Source organism: Panthera uncia (assembly GCF_023721935.1).
Source record: "Panthera uncia isolate 11264 chromosome A3 unlocalized genomic scaffold, Puncia_PCG_1.0 HiC_scaffold_11, whole genome shotgun sequence".
In the NCBI taxonomy this organism is placed as follows: Eukaryota; Metazoa; Chordata; class Mammalia; order Carnivora; family Felidae; genus Panthera; species Panthera uncia.
This window is the reverse complement of record NW_026057578.1, coordinates 21,148,398-21,167,198: the sequence shown is the minus strand read 5'-3', so window position 1 is coordinate 21,167,198 and position 18,801 is coordinate 21,148,398. Positions and strand designations below refer to the sequence as shown.

Genomic DNA, 18,801 nt, shown 5'->3' with positions numbered 1-18,801 from the left:
TTTATCAGTGTTGTTGATGACTTCCATGTTGCTAAATTCAGTGGTGAATTTTTACCCAATCTTTATCTGTGGTCACCGTAACTTGATCTTAGTATAAACCTTTGGCCCAGTTGGTCATTTCTTCTCATTTGGTGCAGTAGACAGAATAATGATACCCCCGACTCCACCCTGTTGTCCATGTCCTAATCCCCAGAATCTGTGAATGTACTCTTACGTGGCAGAAGGGACTTTACAGATGTGATGAAGTTAAGAATCTTGAAGTGGGGAGATAATCTGGATTATTCAAGTAGACCCAATCTAATCACAGGCTCCTTCTAAGGAGGAGGCAGGAGGGCAAGAGTCAAAGAAGGAGATAGGACCCTGGAACAGTCTTTGGAGAGATGCATTTTGAAGATGGAAGAAGAGGCCCTTAATAGTAAATATTAAGGTAGTACATTTATGTTATTTTAAGCCAGGGAGTTTGTGGTCAATTTGTTACAGCAGCAGCAGGAAAGTAGGGCTCCATATCCTCGCTTTCCTCGCCTCTCTCTAGCAGTGGCTCTTCAGTATCCGTTGGGGGTTTCTTTGTGCCTCTTTTCCCTCTTCATGTCGAGTACTTAGCCCTCTTCTCTAGTTAGTTTTACTGTCCCTCTTAATCCAATTCGGTGGCCTTAAATAACCATTTTTGGGCTAATAATTCCCTAATTTACATGTCTAGTGTTGGCCTCTCACTTGAACTTGAGATCCGTACATCTGGCCTTCTGCTTAGTGTTGCTAGCTAGGTGTCTCCAAAGGCATTTCAAACTTGACTTGTCTCAAACCAAACTTCTCATCCTCTCTCCAGAATTCACTTCTCTTATGGTCTTGCCCATATCAGTAAATGAGCCCCTCATAACCCTATTGACCAGGACCAAAACCAGTATCTGACATTGTTACCACTTCCACTGCTGCCGCCCGTGTGAGTCACCGCCATCTTCACTTGGGTCACCGCCGCGGTCTCCTCTTTGGTGTCCGTGCTTCCTCCTTGTTTCTCGCCCCAGCCGTCACTCTGTGCTCAATATAACCAGAGTAGCCAGAGTGATCTATTAGAATGGAAGTTGTATCACGTCTCCCTCTGCTCAGAGCAAAGGCTCCTTGCCAGGCACTTTCCAGTTCTAGGGCCTTTGTACTTGCTGTTTTCTCTGCTTGAAATGATCTTTCCCACATAGTCACATGGCTTGTTCTCTCACTTTTTCCAGGCCTTGCTTTACGTACCACCGCAGTGAACCCTACCCTGACCAGTACATTTAAAATTACACTCCTCCCTCTGAATGCTCCGTGCTTTCTCCTCTGCCTTTTCTTTCTCTGGCATTCTTACCTTCAGTTGATAAACATGCAAAATGTAGCATATTGTTTCTCTTCTTACCTGAGAATGTAAACTCTTTGGAGCAGAGAGTTTTTGTCCTTCCTGTTCCCTGTTGCTCTGAGGGCCTAGAATGGTGTTGGGCACATAATAGCAGGCCGCGTATCTGTTAGAAGGTTTGGGGCATAGCAGTCTGATCGGAGTGGGTTTAGTGACATTGGTAGGAGAAAGGGTGGTGGGTACCAGGAATATGGTCAGCTCTCCTGAAGAGTTCTGTAAGGGAAGCCGGGAGATGGGGCAGTAGCTAGAAAGCAACACGTGGCCAGAAGGTAGAGCAGCATGTCTGTACGTTCGTGGCACTGCTTGCGGAGGAAGAGTAAAGAAATCGAGAGGTCTGGGGAAGCATGAGGGACAGTTGCAGAAACAGAACGTTGGAGTAAGCAAGAGGGAATAGGATGCCTGTGCACAAAGTGGAGGGCCGGCCAAAAGAGGCACACAGCCACTGGCCTGCAGAACCGGGAGGGCAGAGCATGCGAGGATAGGCGCAGTTGGTAGGTTCTCTGGAGTAAGCGTCTATCTGCTGTGCTTTGACTGCATTTTTTCTGCGACTCCTAAAATCACAGGTTGTTTTTCTGGATTGTAATTATTTGTGTGAAGGAATTCTCTCCCTTGGTACAACTTGGAGGGTGAGAATTGATTTTTTTTTTGTAATCTTTTTTTTTTTTTTAATGTTTATTTTTGAGAGAGGGAGAGTGCGTGCGCACGCAAGTGGGGGAGGGGCAGAGAGGAGACACAGAATCTGAAGTAGGCTTCAGGCTCCGAGCTCTCAGCACAGAGCCCAATGTGGGGCTCGAACTCACGAACTGCAAGATCATGACCTGAGCTGAAGTCAGAGGCTTAACTGACCGAGCCACCCAGGTGCCCCCCCCACCTTTTCTTAATCTTAAAATTAGTGTTTTCCTTGCCGTTTTTGCCATGGGCGCTCAAAACATTTTAAAGAATTAACTATTTGGGGGGAAAAGAGATGCAGTCAAGCGAAGACAAAGGTAAAATCAGCCTCACCACTCCGGCAGCTTGTTCTCAGACCTTACCACCGATCTTGAAGAATAAGTTTCACCATCTTCTTTAATTTTCTGTGATTGAGATTGTCTCTTTCCTTTGTGTTCTCTTTGGCTCACTCTTTCTTCCTCACCAAGAACATCCTTTTGTTTCCCTGCTCCTGAGGAGCGTAGAAGTTCCTCATCTTTGGCATCAGACCGAATTTGGGATCTCTCAACAGTTCACCTCCTGACATTCATGTTAAGAAGGCATCCAAAAGTCAGACAGCCTGTGTGCCAAACAGAAACTCTGTTGGGAATCCTTAAATCCCATTGCCTCCCAGAATACTGAGGTCTCTCACTTCTGATGACCTGTATTCACAGGGAACAGCATACCAGTATCCCTGTAATCCCCTTCCAGTTGGTCCCACAGAGCTGCTGGTGTCCCTAGTGTTCTTGGTTCAAAGAACTGATCCGCTCTTTTGACCCCTAGCGGCCTTTCTTAAATGATATGCACATATTAAAGTTGCGGTTTCACCACACCCGCATGAAATTAATTATATCTATTGTTTCCTAATACAGATCATCCTTTCGTTTCTTCTTCTCATTTCCTAATGTTGAGTCTTGTTCACCTTCTTTCCCAAGAATACCCTTTCTTTGCTGCTTCCCGGTTTTTTCACGAATAATGAGTTGCAACTCGTTAATGGGATGTACATCAGTCTGGTAGGTAATGACCAAAAAAAAAAACAAAAACGAAAGAAGATGGAACACTTTGTACACAGTAAGGATAAGTATTGTCTTATGAAACACTTCTTTTTTCTGCGTTTGCATAAAGTGTGTTTCTTAGCATGGGTCGCAGTTAAAGAATTTGAAAGAATGTCTGTTATCAGACCCTGTATTTTGCTGAATGGAAGACAAGAGCTCATCCCCGGGTTTAAGGCTTACACGGTGTAAGGGGTAGAGTCCTATAGGTCCATTTTAGAGCCGTGGTTTTGAGTCCCAGCTCCTCTGCTGACCGCCTGGTGTCAAACCTGTCCTGTAGCTTTTATTTGGTCATAGTTTCCACACCCAAGAAACGAGTGCTTGCTTCTTTATTTCAAAAGAATGTGCGAAGAATACTTAACAAAATAATATGAATGAAAGCACTTTGGAAATTCTCAGAGGCAAGGAAAAATTATTTCACGTATGAGCTTAGATATCTCTTTCTGCTTGGTTTATTTATAGAGCTTTTGCAGGAATAGGCATTTAGAAATCCTTTGTAAGATTACCCTCACTTCAGGTAATTCAGAAATGTCCTATCTTATTAGGAGTGAGTGCCTTTGGGTTTCTCTGTCAGTCAGTCCGTTGTTTGTCTACAGGTTCTGGCTTATTTTTGGACTCTGTACATTGAGAGAAACTGTTAACCTTCCCCAGAAATGTTTGCAATCATGCCTGTGTGATTTCTATATTGTCTCTATTTTTTGGTCTCATTTGTATGTAGACAAAGAGGCAGCCGAACGTCTCTCAAAAACAGTAGATGAAGCATGTCTGTTACTAGCAGAATATAACGGGCGTCTGGCGGCAGAACTGGAAGACCGGCGCCAGCTGGCTCGGATGTTGGTGGAGTACACCCAGAACCAGAAAGACGTTTTGTCAGAAAAGGAGAAAAAACTAGAAGTGAGTACGTTGCAAGGCGGACCCAGACTTTCCAAGTTTCCCTGCCTATAGTCCACATTAGGAGATTTTTATTATGCTTTAATTAACACATTTTTTTGTCTTTTAAAAATTTATGAGATGAGAATATCCGTCAGATAATTGTGTAATTATTTGAACCGAGTTGAAAATGAAGTCACGATTTTATGTGTCCAAGAAGGAACGAACCGGAATGCAGGAAACAAACAATGAAGTCTTAAAGCATTTAGGATCTTAATATTGCTTTAGTTTGAATTCACATTAAAAAAATATATACCTAGATTGAGGTACAAAAAGAATAGGTGGTTAATAAAACCCAAGCATGTTCATTTGGTGGTATTTGGAAAATGCTTTGAATTTTCTGTCGTCTAGATTATATTGAGATTTATTTCTGACTTATATCCACGGTTAAGGCCAATAAGAAGTCTGCCTCTAAGCTCTGTCTTCAATCAGTTCTACAGTTTCACAGTAATGTTTATGGAGTCCAGTTCTCAAACTGTGGAGAAGGAACTGATTCCTACCCTGAGTTCACATTAGCGTGAATGCCCTTGGGGAAGGCTCTAGAACTGGTTCCTCACCACGAATTTGTTTGGCTTCTTAATTCAGTACATGGTGGTTTAACATCAGCACTTGCATAATGCAGCCAGCAGTATGGACATTTGGGAACCTTCGCTTGCCCCAAGCTGCCAGTGGTTTCAGGGGTGAGGACAGTTTTGAGTTGGAGAAGCAGTCACATATTGTAAGAAAAATACCAGAATAGATAAGGGAAGGAGGGGATAGTCCCCTCTCCCCACCCCAGCACTCAAGAAACATGTTCTCTGGCACAGAGGGAGGGGAAACGGAGCTAGTTCTGTGGCTGAGATTATTATGTTTGCCTTTTCACACAGTTGCTGACTTGAGGCAGGTGATGAGTGATGGGCACTTTTGACCATATCCTTACTTGTGGTGATTATGGGATCAGAGATGGGTAGTGGTGCGGGTTGGGGTCGGGGGTGGGGGGGCTTCATAAAGCCACCCTAGAAGTAGAAGATGGGAAACGGCTGTGAAAATAGTATGGCTTAGATTTAGAAATCGACACTGACCAGAAATCCTAAAGGGAGTTTCACAGGCAGTACCAGACGGTCATTTATCTGAAATGCTCATCTTTCACTGAAGAAGCATTTTCAGCACTGTGCCCCGGGACTAATAAGAGAGTGTAATTAATGATTCTGGTTGTAAGTCACCATGCCATCTGTTGAACTGCCCCTTGGCGACACATTAAGGGCTTTCTCTGATCTGTCAGACATTGATTATCATGAGCAGCTGTTGTTGGGTGGAACGTGGCAAGCTACCATAGAGGACAGAGTCTTTGAGAAGGAGATTGGGTTGGTAGAGTGGATTAACTCTTTGTTTGTTTCCCTTCCTCACAGTTGCACTTTGCTCCCTGTGTTTCTTGGGGGAATCATTCAGGTTTCTGTAGAACCAGTGTTTTGTGAGGTGCCATAACAGGCCATTAAGCAAAGAGATGGATCAGAGATTTGGGTCTGTTCCGTAGCTTTCCAGCCCAAATTCTCTGCTCATCTGGGCATTGGGATTCCATTGCTTAAGAATCCGAACAGGAGGGTCCCACCACTGAACCAAAGATTCTTTCTATTTTCAAACCATGTCTCTTAGCCACTTGAGCAAAACCATTCACCGTAAAAATGAAGCTAAATTTGCTTGTTTGAAAAATCAAATGGCTACATACAGTGTAAGATGTTGAGAGATGGCTGTAGTTCTTTATTCATGTTTGCTAAAAATGCAAATAGTCTGCTCTCTGGAAACTGTGATTTTTCTCTCACATTCCATAACAAACTGGTCTTATTCCACCATATCCTTGTAAAGTATATGCCACTTGAAAGGTGCATTACTAGCATGGATTATTCCAAATCCTCAGAGTCTCCTGTTGATGAGGACAGTGTATCAAATATATACTTACGTTTTTAACATTCCCTTTTTTAACACTGCCAGTCCTTGCTTTAAGATTGCCAAATCAGAATGTAAATGAAATCTGCTTTTATTTTTTTAATTCTTTCATTGCCTTTTAATTAGAAACGTGGAATTCTTAGAACTCTGGAAATGTAATGTTTTGCTTGAAAGTCTCTTTTCTTCCCAAAGTTCTGATTTGTTAACACATGAGGTGTTTTTACTTTTTTTATTTTTTAAGTTCATATCTTCCTTCACATAATAAGCATACCTTTTTGTCATTCACTTAAGAAACTTAACATTAGATTTCTGGATGGCTCCTAAACTTTGGGATAGGGAATAGGAGGATTCAGAGCCAAGGATGTTTCACACCCTGGGATGTAGGAGGGGACAGTCACAGCTCACGGAAAGAGATTGTGTTTCTGCCCTCCAGGAAGTCATTCTGGCATAAACAGCATAGGTGAACATAAAACCCAACCAGGGGATTATACGTAATGTAGATTAAGGAGACAGTTGGCAACTCTGATTGTGGTTTAAGGGCAAATCCAAACTTCCTGTAAGGCAGTGAAGCCTTTTTGTAAAAGGAAATAGCAATCGAAGAAGAGAAATATGTTTATAGATGGGAAACAGCCAGACTGGAGCAGACCTGTGTGTGAAGAACGGTGAAAGACAGAACGTGTGGGAAGGAGGCGTCAGAGTCCTCCAATGGGAACGAGGCTCTGTACTCTTTAAGGAGCTGCTTGCTTCTTCGTGAAGAAAGTCCGCAAAGTCTCGTACCCGTCAGGAGACGTGCAGAGATGAGCAAGACGTGCTGACACTCTGTTGGGGGAGAAACAGCAGACGGGGAGTCAGAATGTGAGACAGAGTAAGGGGAGCATCCCAGCTCACTGTGTCTCAGTTGAAATAGACCCGGAAGAAATTAACATGTTAATTATAACACTAATTTGGTCTGAAGCTTACTTAAAATAGGAGAGAATTATGAAACACACAGGCAGTTTCTGAACACGGCAGTGCCCTCAACAGGTCTTCTGAAGTCTGCTGGACTGCACACTCTCGCTGCTCTGTCAGTGCCGGCGACATAATTGTTCCTCAGTGAATATTTGTTCTGTGCATGAAATCTCATCAGTCAGTGTATTCTTTTTCTAGAAATAAGAGGGTTTGTTTTTTTTTTTAGGTTGTGGGCAAAGTGGTTTGACAAATCTAATTTAATTTGTGGTAAAGAAAGGTGACTTTTTGATAGAAACTCCTATGGGTTTCTCATTTGTTGTGCTTTTTTCACTTTAGATAGAATCATGATCCATTTTGAGATGATTTTTTTTTTACATTTTTTGGTTTTTTGTTTTTTAAGCTTCTGTTTCTGGATGTTAGGGTTGACATTGGCCTACCACCTTTCCATTAAACTACAGGCAGAGTTAGAAGGGTCTGCTTCAAATCTGTCTGCAATGCTTTTGTCACGGACACGAGAAAATCTAGAAATGGGAAAGGGCATGTGGGTAGGAGCACAAATGGCAGCCTGGAGGTGAAGTTCAGAAATGTGGAGGGGACAGAGAAGGTTAATTCCAAAGGTAAAGGCCAAAGGTACCAGAAAAGCCTCCAAACTTCAGTTCTTAGAGCAAAAGGAAGGCTTGTTTCTGGTAGACAGAGGTGACCGTTGCCCCGGTTGGCTGTAAGAAGCTCACAAGCCATGGTCTGAATGGTTTGGATGGAGTTCCTGTCTCGTCAGTTTGGATAAAGCGTGGCGTGGGTATGTTCCATCCGAGGGGTCAGGGCACGTGGGGGCGGTGGCGGAGGGAGGGAGTGCAGATCTATTTGTACAAGCACTGGGGAAAAAATCAAAAAGGTGGACACGTGTGCAGTTTTACTACCTTAACACATCAGTTATTTTCATTCACATCGTGGTATTGTCATTTCTGCAAAAAAAGGTCGCTGGAATTTTCATAGGGACTGCACTGAATCTATAGATTGCTTTGGGAACTGTTGCCATTTTAACAATCATAGGTTTTCCAATCAGTGAACACAAGATTTCTTTCTGTTTACCTAGATCTTCTTTAATCTGCTGCGGAATTTAAAAAAGCATCCTGGAGTCCCTCTTACTGATGGATTTGACATTACAGAGGCCCCGTTTAGGTGCCATAAGTATCAGGGGTCCCGGGAGGGGGCTGTGGTGTGTGCTGCCTTTCGGTAGGCGTGTGTTCCCCACCTTTACGAGGTGTGTTTGTAGACGTGTGTGTGCTCAGCAAAGCCACCGAGGCACAGCCATGGCAGCCAGCTTCACTTTTCACGCAAGATGAAGTGGCACGTTGAGGCCCGGATGTCTGGGCAAAGTCGTTAACGGTATTCTTGAGCTGGATGGAACCTTAGACATCATGGAATCTGACTTCCGAATTGGTGAAGAAACTCAGGCCCAGAGAGGGGAGTTTGCCACAGACCAGGAATAGAATCTGAGGCAGACATCTGGTAACTTGCCATCAGGTTTGTGTTTGCCTTTCTTTCTTGTTGTTTTGTTTAGTTTAGATTTGATTCCATCAGGTGAACAGCCAGAAGACATCCTACACGAAAGAGTAGCCAAAGTTGAATCATTTCAGCAATCCCCAAGAACCTTGTTTTAGAAAAATGCCATCTTATGTAGGGGAATTAAAATAGTTGCATGAAGCATTTTCAGAGTGGCCTCTGAGAAGACCTTTCTAAGGTTTGAGAGAGCGGACTCTGCCGCTGAGGTTCTGAGTACCCTCCTGGCTATGACCGGGCGTGCTCGGTGTGGGGGAGGGCGATTGGCTCATCGAAGTTGGGGGTGCTGCTGTATCTCCCCAGCTTGGCATCTCCCCCTTGGCTGTAACGAGTACTCAGGAGCAGAGCCTTCTACTTCAGACAGTACAGCTGGGAAGGGGGAAGTGGCCCCGGATCTAACATTGCCTTGTGACTCTTCGTATTTCTGTTTGCACTTTGGTTATAACAGCTTGAGAAATTCTTTGGCTGTAGCCGAGGAGGTACTAAACCAAACTGATGGCCGTCTGTTGTTTTTGGCAGCATCGTTCCCCTCCCTGAGGGTGCAGATGGTTATTTCAATAATGGGATAGGCGATAGGGGGAGATAGAGAGCTCCATTTTTGTCAGCTTTGGAGTAAATTCTTCCTTTTCCCATGATGTTTAAAGCCAGTATCTCATTGTCCATTCCAATACGGGCAGATGGGAGCAGGCGATCTAATCCTCATTTTAGATGAGAAAACAAAACAGACTCTGTGAGCGGTTCAGGGTCACAGAGGAAGTCGGTGAGGACCAGAACCCTAAACTGACTCCTGACTCCAGTGATCCTGTACTGTGTTCCCCTGGGAACTTAGAGGCCCTGCCTGCCCACAGTCTTCTACACTCAGTGCCCTTCCTTAGCCTAGAGTTCTTTCCTCCTGGTCTAGCAGTGTGGTCAGCACCATGGGCTTGTTCCAGCCATTGTCGAAAGGTCAGTCTGCTTACACAGCTCCAGTGACCCCGCGGATGGCTTACCCACTGCCTTTTCACCCCTGTTTTGAGATGGGAGCCTCCCCCCACAAAGTTTCCCTCCAGTAGATGGGGACTTTTCTTGAATTATGTGCTTCTGTCATTTGGAATTAGGGGCTGTATCCTTGAAGTCCTTCCCTTCTTTTGAGTTGCTGCTGACCCTTACTCTCTGGTTGGGTGTGCAGCTTGAGCTTTGATCCATGAGGGCGCGCATGTGTGTGCGTGTGTGCAGGTATTAGTGTGTGTTCTTGCCATGTCACAACGTGGAAATGGTATTTGTTCATCTCTTTTCATCCCAGGGGGAAATACCACATTATAATCATAATGTAGTTCACATACTTGGTGACCTAAAGGCATGGTTCCCCAACATTTGAGACTTCACATTGGAAAAGTGACATGATTTCATAGCTCTTCCAGCGAGAGTTCTTTTAGCCATAGCATTGTTTCCATATTTATAATCCAACTTCTGGTGATTCCTCCTGTTTTCCAAACCCACTCCACTGGGTGTTAGCTGGTGTGTGTAGCACTAATTTCTCATACTTACAAAGTATATATACGTGTTAAGTGAAAACAGCATCTGGGCCCCTTGTCACTTCCTCCCTGCCAGAATGTTCATTCTTATTCAGCGAATACTCAGTTCTTTCTTTATTTCTTTGTTTCTGATTAAATAAAAGACATACATCACAGGAAACGTGGAAAATAAGTATTTAAAAAAGTATTATAATCTCATTACCCAGAGGTAACTTTTTTAATGTTTATTTATTTATTTTGAGAGAGAATAGGAGCTGGGGAGGGGCAGAGAGTAAGAGTGAGAGTGAGAGTGAGAGAGAGAGAGAGAGAGAGAGAGAGACAGAGAGAGAGAATCCCAAGCAGGCTCCCTGCTGTCAGCAAGGAACCTGATGTAGGGCTCGATCCCATGAACTGTGAGATCATGACCTGAGCCGAAACCAAGTGTTGGACACTTAACCAACTGAGCCACCCAGGAGCCCCTGAGATAACATGTTTTCATTTTGGTGTGTTTCTTTTATTTTTTTCTCCAATTTTAAAATTAAAATGATCATAATATGTAGACAGTTTTCTGTCCTACTTTATTTTAATGGTATGTGATCATCTTTCCTTATTAACACAAACTTTATATAAACACTTGAAATGGCTGCTTGAACACTTATGGCTGGATAATCAACGATATTTGTATTGAGCATTTACATTTTTTTGTTTTGTTTTACCTTGAGCTAACTGCCAGTATTTGGATTATTTCCTTCCTGTAAATTTCTAAAAATGAATGCTGTGTGAATGTGTAGATGCCATCTTGTCTCTGGGTATGTTGAAGTGTATATGCATTTCAAGGTCTTTGCCACCAGCATGCACGCCTGCCTCAGGGGTTCTTGCTCTTTGCAATGCTCTTAGGCTGTCTGGTGCTTTAGAGATAGAAGATACAAAATCCATGTATCCATGGGCATACGAGTTAAGGATTGTGAGAGCATTGAATAGTTTAATTAGACAAATGGGGCTCTCTTCTGGGCTTTAAGTTTGGGTTTACATTTGAAACTGCTGTGGGAAAATAGCAGCTACTTCTTATTTATAACAGTGACTTGAGTGACCATCACTTTGAGAGCAGGTTCAGATTACAGAAATCTGAGCCCTAGTGTCTAAGTGTTTGACCCGGTGGATACATGCCATTTTGAGCAGAGGTCTGTTTTGGTCTTTATGAATGTTCTACTGTTAAGGTGGGCCTTCACCCACTTCAGGTTGTCATTTTTTAGAAAGTAAAACTGGATTGTATCATACTTTGTAATCTTGGAAGTTCCTTCTCTGACTTTCGTTTTTATCTCTATAAAATATAGGGCTTGAAAATTAGAAAGTCTTCTTCTAAAGTCTGGGTTTTTTTTTTGATGTTTATTTATTTTTTTAGAGAGAGTGTGAGCGGGGGAGGGGCACAGAGAGGGAGACAGTATCCGAAGCAGGCTCCAGGCTCCGAGCTGTCAGCACAGAGCCCGACGCGGGCCTCAAACCCACGAACCGTGAGATCATGACCTGAGCCGAAGTCGGACGCTCAACCGACTGAGCCACGCAGGCGCCCCAGAAAGTCTTTTTCTATGATTAGAGTAGAGATGTTCGTGGTCGGAATAGGAGTCCGAATGAAACCTTTGCAAACAAGTCCGTGAGCTCCCGGGGGTGTGGTGCACTTCACGTGAAGTGGTGAAGCCAGCTGTCATTGTGACTTTGCCTCCTCATCTGTTCTCTTCTTTATTCAGGTTCTTCTATATTCAGGAAAAAGGATGGACAACTGTCTTGCTTAATGCAGTCATTAGGTACTTGGAGAACTTCAAGCAGAGCAACTTTGCAGTTTTAAACTCCACAAAAATTTACCAGCAGCCTTCTGAGCATTCTTGGGGTTTGGATAGTGATTAATGGACTCAGTCCAGTCTTTCTTCAAAATGTCTGGTGTGATGTATTTGGTACTTTTCCGGGTCCTTTTATTTTGCCCTCCGTGTTTCTAGTCCGTGAGGCGTAGACTTGCTAGGCGTTATTCCTACGGGTATCATTTACCTCAGTTACGATTCATTGATGAGGATCTGCGGTCCCCATTCCAGGCTTTTTCTGGCTTTCTCCATTGAGGTGAGTGGTCCTTGCCTTTTCTCTTCGGTGTGGTTTTTCCACTTATAAAATAGCCCCGTTACCCTCACCTGGGGCAAACGGGTTCTAACACTTGTCTAACCTGAAGTTGTTAACGTCTGCCTTTCCTCATCACACGGGGCCTTCAGCGGCACTTTCTTTTACTTTCTGTGGAAGAAGTCTCCAGGAGAGTCGCCGAAGGTGTCCTTCTCGGCAGGTGGCACGCTTCGCCTCTCTAATATTAAAAACAACGACAGAAACAAAACATTCACGCGAGCGCACACCTCCACCGCCACCACTACCACCGTCCCCTTGTAACTAGCCTGTTTTCCCTCGCTGCCTCTACTTCTGAGCCCACTGCGGCATGGCGTGCGCATCTTACGGTCAACTGAAGTGGCTGTGTTCAGAATCCGCCACCACTGGTCCAGTCTCAAAAGCCAAAAGATACTTGGCCCCCCGTCTCTTGTTTCCTTTTCTTTTTTTGGCCCTCTCTACGGCGCTTGATGCTGTTAATTACCCTGTGTGCGTTCTTCTTCTCTGGTTTCTGTACACCACCCCTGCTGTTCTACACTTACTTGTGTGTCCTTTACGAAGCTTGACTCCATCCCCGCCCCGTAGATGTTGGTATTCCTTTAGCCTTTTTCTCGTCCTGTCCTTGCATGACACGTTTAGAAAGGCTTCGGCTACCGCCGGTGTGCTGATGGCTTCAATCTAGATCGTGAGCCCAGATGCTTCCTTGTGCTTCGGATCCATGTATCTTCTTTCCACAGACACCTCAAGCGCCAGGTGGCCCGAACAGACCATCTTCTTCCAACCTTTCCTTCCCTTCTCTCTCCCTGTCTTGGAGAATGCCATTGCCATTCATCAAAACCAGACACCGGAGTTCATCCAGTGTTACTCCCTGTTTGTCCCACCTCCCAGTGGGTTCCTTCAGCCTCCTTTTGTCCCGGTCTCCCTCAGGCCCTGTGCCACCCCTCTGCCAGACGCCTCCTGTTGCCTGGCTGCCCCGTCGGAGTAGTCAGCAAGCCATTGTGATTTTTCCGTCCTCAGTTTTTCTTGAATCTGTCCCCTTCCTCTTCCTCTCTGTGTCCACTTCCACCACCTTAGCCCAGACCGCCGTCACCTCTCACCTGCTCCCCCATAGTGGCCTCATCGCAGACCCATCGGCATTTGTTCTTGTGTCCTGGAATTCATTCTGCACGTGGCAGCCCTGTGATACTTTCCAAAACGTAGCCCTGGGCAGGTTGTTTCCCTGTATGAGCATGTTAATGGCTTCTCCTTGCTCCTGGAATATAAGCCCAAATTCTCGTGTGTTCCCACCGCACGCCCCACACTCCACCCCATGGCCTGCCCCTGTTGAGCTCATCAGCCGTGTCTCTTGTCACGTTCCATTGCGTTTTGTCTGTGCTGGCCTTTTTTGTCTCCGGCTTTACATGTGCTGTTCCCCTTGCCTAAAACACTCTGTCCCCTTTTCTTCCCACCGGTTACCCTTACCTCGTTGATTATGGTTCATCATTTATATTCCATGTCAAACAGCATTCTCCTGAGACCCCACCCCCATCTCCACCCCATAAAACCAGGTTTCTCCCCTCTCCCCCACCCCATATATACTGTCCTGTCTCCCGATCTTTTTCCTTCAGAGCACCACATAGTCTGTCATTCTGTTTATGGATGATTTGGTCATTTCCCTGGCCAGACCATAAAATCCTGTCTGCATTGTCACTCTTTCATCCCCAACCCTATGCTAATGCTTGACACAGCGTTCTGATCTAAGGCGGCAGCTACGGTTGTAGCTCAGTTCGTCTCTAGGCTGGGACAGACTGGATCTTTGATGGGGGGGGTGGGGGCGGGGGACAGACTCCTTTCACATTGACGACACTACCATAAGAGCTAGGCTTACTGGGTAGACCAATTTTTCCTCTCTCGACCTTTAGATTGATAGGACTAGACTGTGGTACTACCTAGTTATAAAAATCTGACTTTTTTTCCATGGTCTTGAAGGTTAGAGGCTCTTTCATTTGCTCAAACCAACTTTAGTGAATGTGGTGAATTTTCAGGACATACTCAGATGGCTTATGGGAAGAAGGATCTTTGTATCCCATTAATACTTCTCTTTTTTTCAACTCTGCTATGCCTTTTCTTAACATGTAAATCAGGAACTCTAAGGACTGCTTATAAAATAATAAACATGGGAGTGGTGGCAGTTCTCTTCCTCCTCGGCTGATTCACCTTGAACAGTTTAGCAACTGCCTGGTCTTATTCAGATCTGGTACCTCCCCATAGTGTAGGCATTATTTCCATTCCCGTCTTCAATGTAAGGATGCTGAGCCCCGAGAGGTGAAGTCATAGGGTGCACCATAGGCGAATGGTACAGTAGCATTTGAACTTGGAGTTTCTGACTGCGTATTTGCTTTCCTATCACAGCAGCCTCCCTCTGGTGGGAGACGTGATATATCCTCTCAGCCTTTTGGAGGAGCCAGGAAATGGATTTTTTTTTTCCTTATGGAAAGGAGTCGGTCTTTTTATTTCTTGTAGAGAAAACTGTATCCAGATGCAGTGCAGTAACCTACAGGCTGCCTTGCCCCAGGCAGACCTTCTGGCACTTAGAATCGTAACAAATAACCGCCTACGATTATTCCGGGTGAGACTGCCCTTTTCCTTTCTACCCTTTGCTTCTCAGCTGCCCTCCGGGAAGGCTGGACTGGACCAGCATTTGTCTCAGAAGGAGAAACCATTCGAAGGTCTGCATTTCCTTTTTTAAAAATTTTTAAATTTTTTTTAGGTTTATTTATTTATTTTTGAGAGAGCGAGCGAGCAGGGGAGGGGTAGGGAGAGAGGGAGAAGAATCCCAAGCAGGCCACACGCTGTCAGCACAGAGCCTGATGGGGGACCCCACCTCACAAACCAGGAGATCCTGACCTGAGCTAAAACCAAGAGTCAGACGCTTAACGGACTGAGCCACCCAGGCGCCCCAGGGTCCGCATTTCTGATGTTTGCACATCAGTCACCTGCTTTTCCACGAAAATGGTTAAGGAAGCCAGTTTGTGGGGGCTTTTGTTACTTGCATCAAACTTCTATTTTTGACATTTGACTTAAAAAAAACCACATTTATTATAAATAGTAAATAGTTCTTCTTGTACTTTAGTACCATATATTTACCTGGTTTTGTATAATGAGAGACCCCTAGCAAAAATGTAAAGCATTTTTGGAGGGCCCAGGTGCATTTTTTAAATAAATCTCTTTTTAAAGCATTTTATGGACATCTGTTAAATTATAAATATTTAGGTTTATAATTTCAAGTTTTGAAAATTTGCCCAGTCCTAAAATTGACTTTATTTTTTTGTTAGTTTCATTTTTTTATTAATTTAATTATGGATGTGTCGACACTTTTTATTCTTCTCTTGTTTCTGCAAATCCCTGTCAGACGGGAGTTTTTGCTGCAGCAGTAGAAGCTGCCTTAAACCTTTTGTGTAGAAGGTCTGCTGGGGAGAAACAAAAATCCTGAAAAGACTTCATGGTACGATTCCAAGCCTAAGAAGCCCTTTCCCATCCAACGCCTCCAATGGATGGTTGACTCGCTCTGAGAACATTCCTCTAATTACAGCCATTTTGTCATTTTGCTTTCTGGGAAATACTTTGTGTTTACCTTTATTATTGGTTCAGTATGGGGCCGGGAGGTCCTGGGCGCTGGAGCCAAAGCCACAACTTCCTCCTTTTCTTGTATCTTCCCCAGCATCTTACTCAGCAGCTCCAGCCCTGCTGTGACATCCTAAGATGTATCATTTTGAAATGTTGCAGCTGCCACTGAGTCACATGGGACCATGGAGCTGGCTGGGGCAGAGAGGTGCAGATCAGCGATGGCTTTTTTTGTTCTCATGTAGATTCATGAAAAAAAGGCAAAAGTGGCATTCTTATTTTCAGCCCAAAGATTTGTATGTTTTCTCTAAAAATGAAAGAGAAGTGAATTAATTGTGGTGTAAGTAGAGGCTGTAGATCCTGTGAGCTTTAGTGGCAAGATGAGGCGGCCGATTAGGGGTGTTAAATGGTTTTAGGGCGAGGGTCAGCTTCCCCTTTCTGTTTGGCTGCCAGCCTTCATGCAGCTAAGCAGTCCTTTGACTTAAATTCAGTGTGGTAGGTCACCTTTAAAACAGGGCCCTTCATAAACTGCTTTGTGCATAATAACCCTTTATGACTCTTAATTGCGAGTAGCCGAGCAGCGGGTGATTTTTATATACCATATGTCCTGTAGCACAACAGGGCAAGATAAAGAAAAACATGGGTCTCAGTACTGGAAATTTTGTCTCATCAAATCGAGCCCCTGCCTGTGGTGTTATTTCTAACACAGTTGTTCTTATGCATATACTTCCTAGCCAGAAAAAAATAGATCGGACAATGTTTACATTTTGATCAGTATTTCTTATAGGACTTGCCAGGGGAGAAGCTTATAATTTTGTTTGTTCTGAAGATGAAATGCTTGTAGAAAGGTCACCACAATGTCAGTCCCTATCGTTTCTAACCCTCTTATCTCAGAGCTCATCTGCAGCATGTCAGGTCTGGCCTCCTGCTCTCACCAAAAAAGGCAAAGAATGTGGAAGCCTTGCTCCAATCAGCCAGTTGTGTTCGTGCTCCACGATGGTCCGTGTTCACACGGTGTCAGCTGGATCCACAGGAACCAGAGGGTGTTGGACGCGTTTTCTGCTGCAAGTTCAGAGAGCCTGTGAGGCAAGATTCCAGAGCTTTGCCAGAAGCATAAATCCTAGGCATTATCTCCAAACTGCACACTGGGCCTCACCCTCTACGTTTTAAACATTTCTTGGCAGTCAAATAAACCCAGGCAGTTTATCACAGGTGCCCCCTCTCCCCCCGCACCCCCTCCTCCAGGATCCTGAAACAGGATAGCAGCAGCAAGTCTGATAGAACTCTCACCTTTTTCCCGGCTCCCTGCAGCCTCTCATGGGTGAAGTAGGGTCTGCTGCGGTCAGTGCATGTGCCGGAACGGGTCAGCTCAGTCCCCCGCCTCCGCCACAACCCCAGTACGAATCATGCATGAGCAGGAGAGGAATCGCTGCAGGACAATTTGGATTTGCCTTGTCTCTTGCTTGAGATGGGTAGTGGGGGAAAGGCAGGTATCTGAAGACAAGAGTGCGAAAAAGAGCCACTGTGAATTATGGTCAAGAGCAGCGGGGGTGGGGGAGCAGAAGGCCGAAAGCAGGAGCGCTGTGGCCGTGCCCCCCGCGGGTGTAAATTGTGCAGGTCCCGATCTCACGTGTTCCTGTTCCAGGCAGGGCAGCGTGAGTGCCAGAGTAAAGGCTTAGTCATCTGTTGCACACAGGTGGAAGGTATTGGAAACAAGGAGCACAGGACCACCTTTTGCCACATCGTTTCTTTAGCTGAGTAGTACTTGGTGCACTGAAGAGGTGGTGGGATGCAGCACACTTACATGGGTCAGAAGACTTTGACCAGGTGTCATTGCATTGATGTCGGTTTTAGTGATAACGCCACAAGCTGGATTTCTTCTGCGGGCTGGAGTTGCTGAGGACACGGTTCGGGACCTTGCAGCAGGAGAGCTTGTGGACCAACTTTTGTTAGAAGGTGGACTGGTAGATTGAGAAGAAAGATTCGTGGGGTTTTGTAATCTGTCTCCTCTACCTGTCCAGAACCAAAGAGAAAAACCGTGGAGAGACAGCTAGTGAGGAAATGCCATCACCCGACCAAGGGAGCATAGGAGCCGGAGAACTGGAAGGCAAGTGAGAAGCCGGAGTTGTATTGTGGGCATAGTGCAGTTTGGATCCGATCTCAAGTTTTTATTTGTCCATGGTGACATTTATAGATCACTATATCTATTGAAAAAAAAAAAAAAAAAAAAAAAAAGGAAGGGTTGGAGGTCACAGTCTGTTACTACTGAATCTGTTTAGGGGACTATAAAATTAGTATTACTGTTCAGTTTGACCTAATCAGAGCTTGCCATGAATTTTTTTTTTTTTAATTTTTTTAATGTACGTTTATTTTTGAGAGAGAGCACAAGTGGGGGAGGGGCAGAGAAAGAGGGAGACACAGAATCTGAAGCAGGCTTCAGGCACCCCAGAGTTTGCCATGAATTCTTACCTGCTCATTTCTCCTCAAAGCATTAAGCTAGGTCATTCAGCTGTCCCAGCTAAGCCAGGTGCGTGTTTTAACAATTTTCGAAGCAATCTTTACCTGTATTTGGATATTCAGAGTATATACTTTTGTCACCCTTGCCAATGCATTTAAACCGCTTGGCTTATTTCTTCGGGTCACAGCAAAATAAGAGGAAGGTACAGAGATTTGCCATATACCCCCTGCATGCCTTCCCTTCACTGCCAACAGTGTGGTGCATCTGTTATCGGTGATGACCCTACACTGACATATCCTCATTGCTCAGTGTCCATACCATACCTGAGGGCTCACTTTTGGTGTTGTATGTTCTGTAGGTCTGGACAGATGTATAACGACGTGTGTCCAGCATTCTGGTGTTTTCACTACCCTAAAAATCCTCTGTGCTCTGTTCATCCCCCCAACCCCTGTCTCCATAGTTTTGCCTTTTTCAGAATGTCATAGTTGGGCTCATACAGTATGTGGCCTTCTCAACTTGACTCCTTTCACTTAGTAGTATACGTTTAACATTTCTCCCATGTCTTTTTTTTTTTTTTTAATTTTTTTTTTTTTTTTAACGTTTATTTTTGAGACAGAGAGAGACAGA

At 44.6% G+C, this 18,801-nt stretch overlaps 1 protein-coding gene across 1 annotated transcript in view; it reads left to right on the top strand.

The window, feature by feature from the left end:
* The window catches only part of RPRD1B (regulation of nuclear pre-mRNA domain containing 1B), a 50,742-nt gene that overhangs the window by 24,851 nt on the left and 7,090 nt on the right, over positions 1–18,801 (top strand). Inside the window, exon 6 of the mRNA XM_049650815.1 lies at positions 3,839–4,014. Coding sequence (XP_049506772.1) covers positions 3,839–4,014 — 176 coding nt within the window. The remainder of the gene's footprint in view (positions 1–3,838; positions 4,015–18,801) is intronic.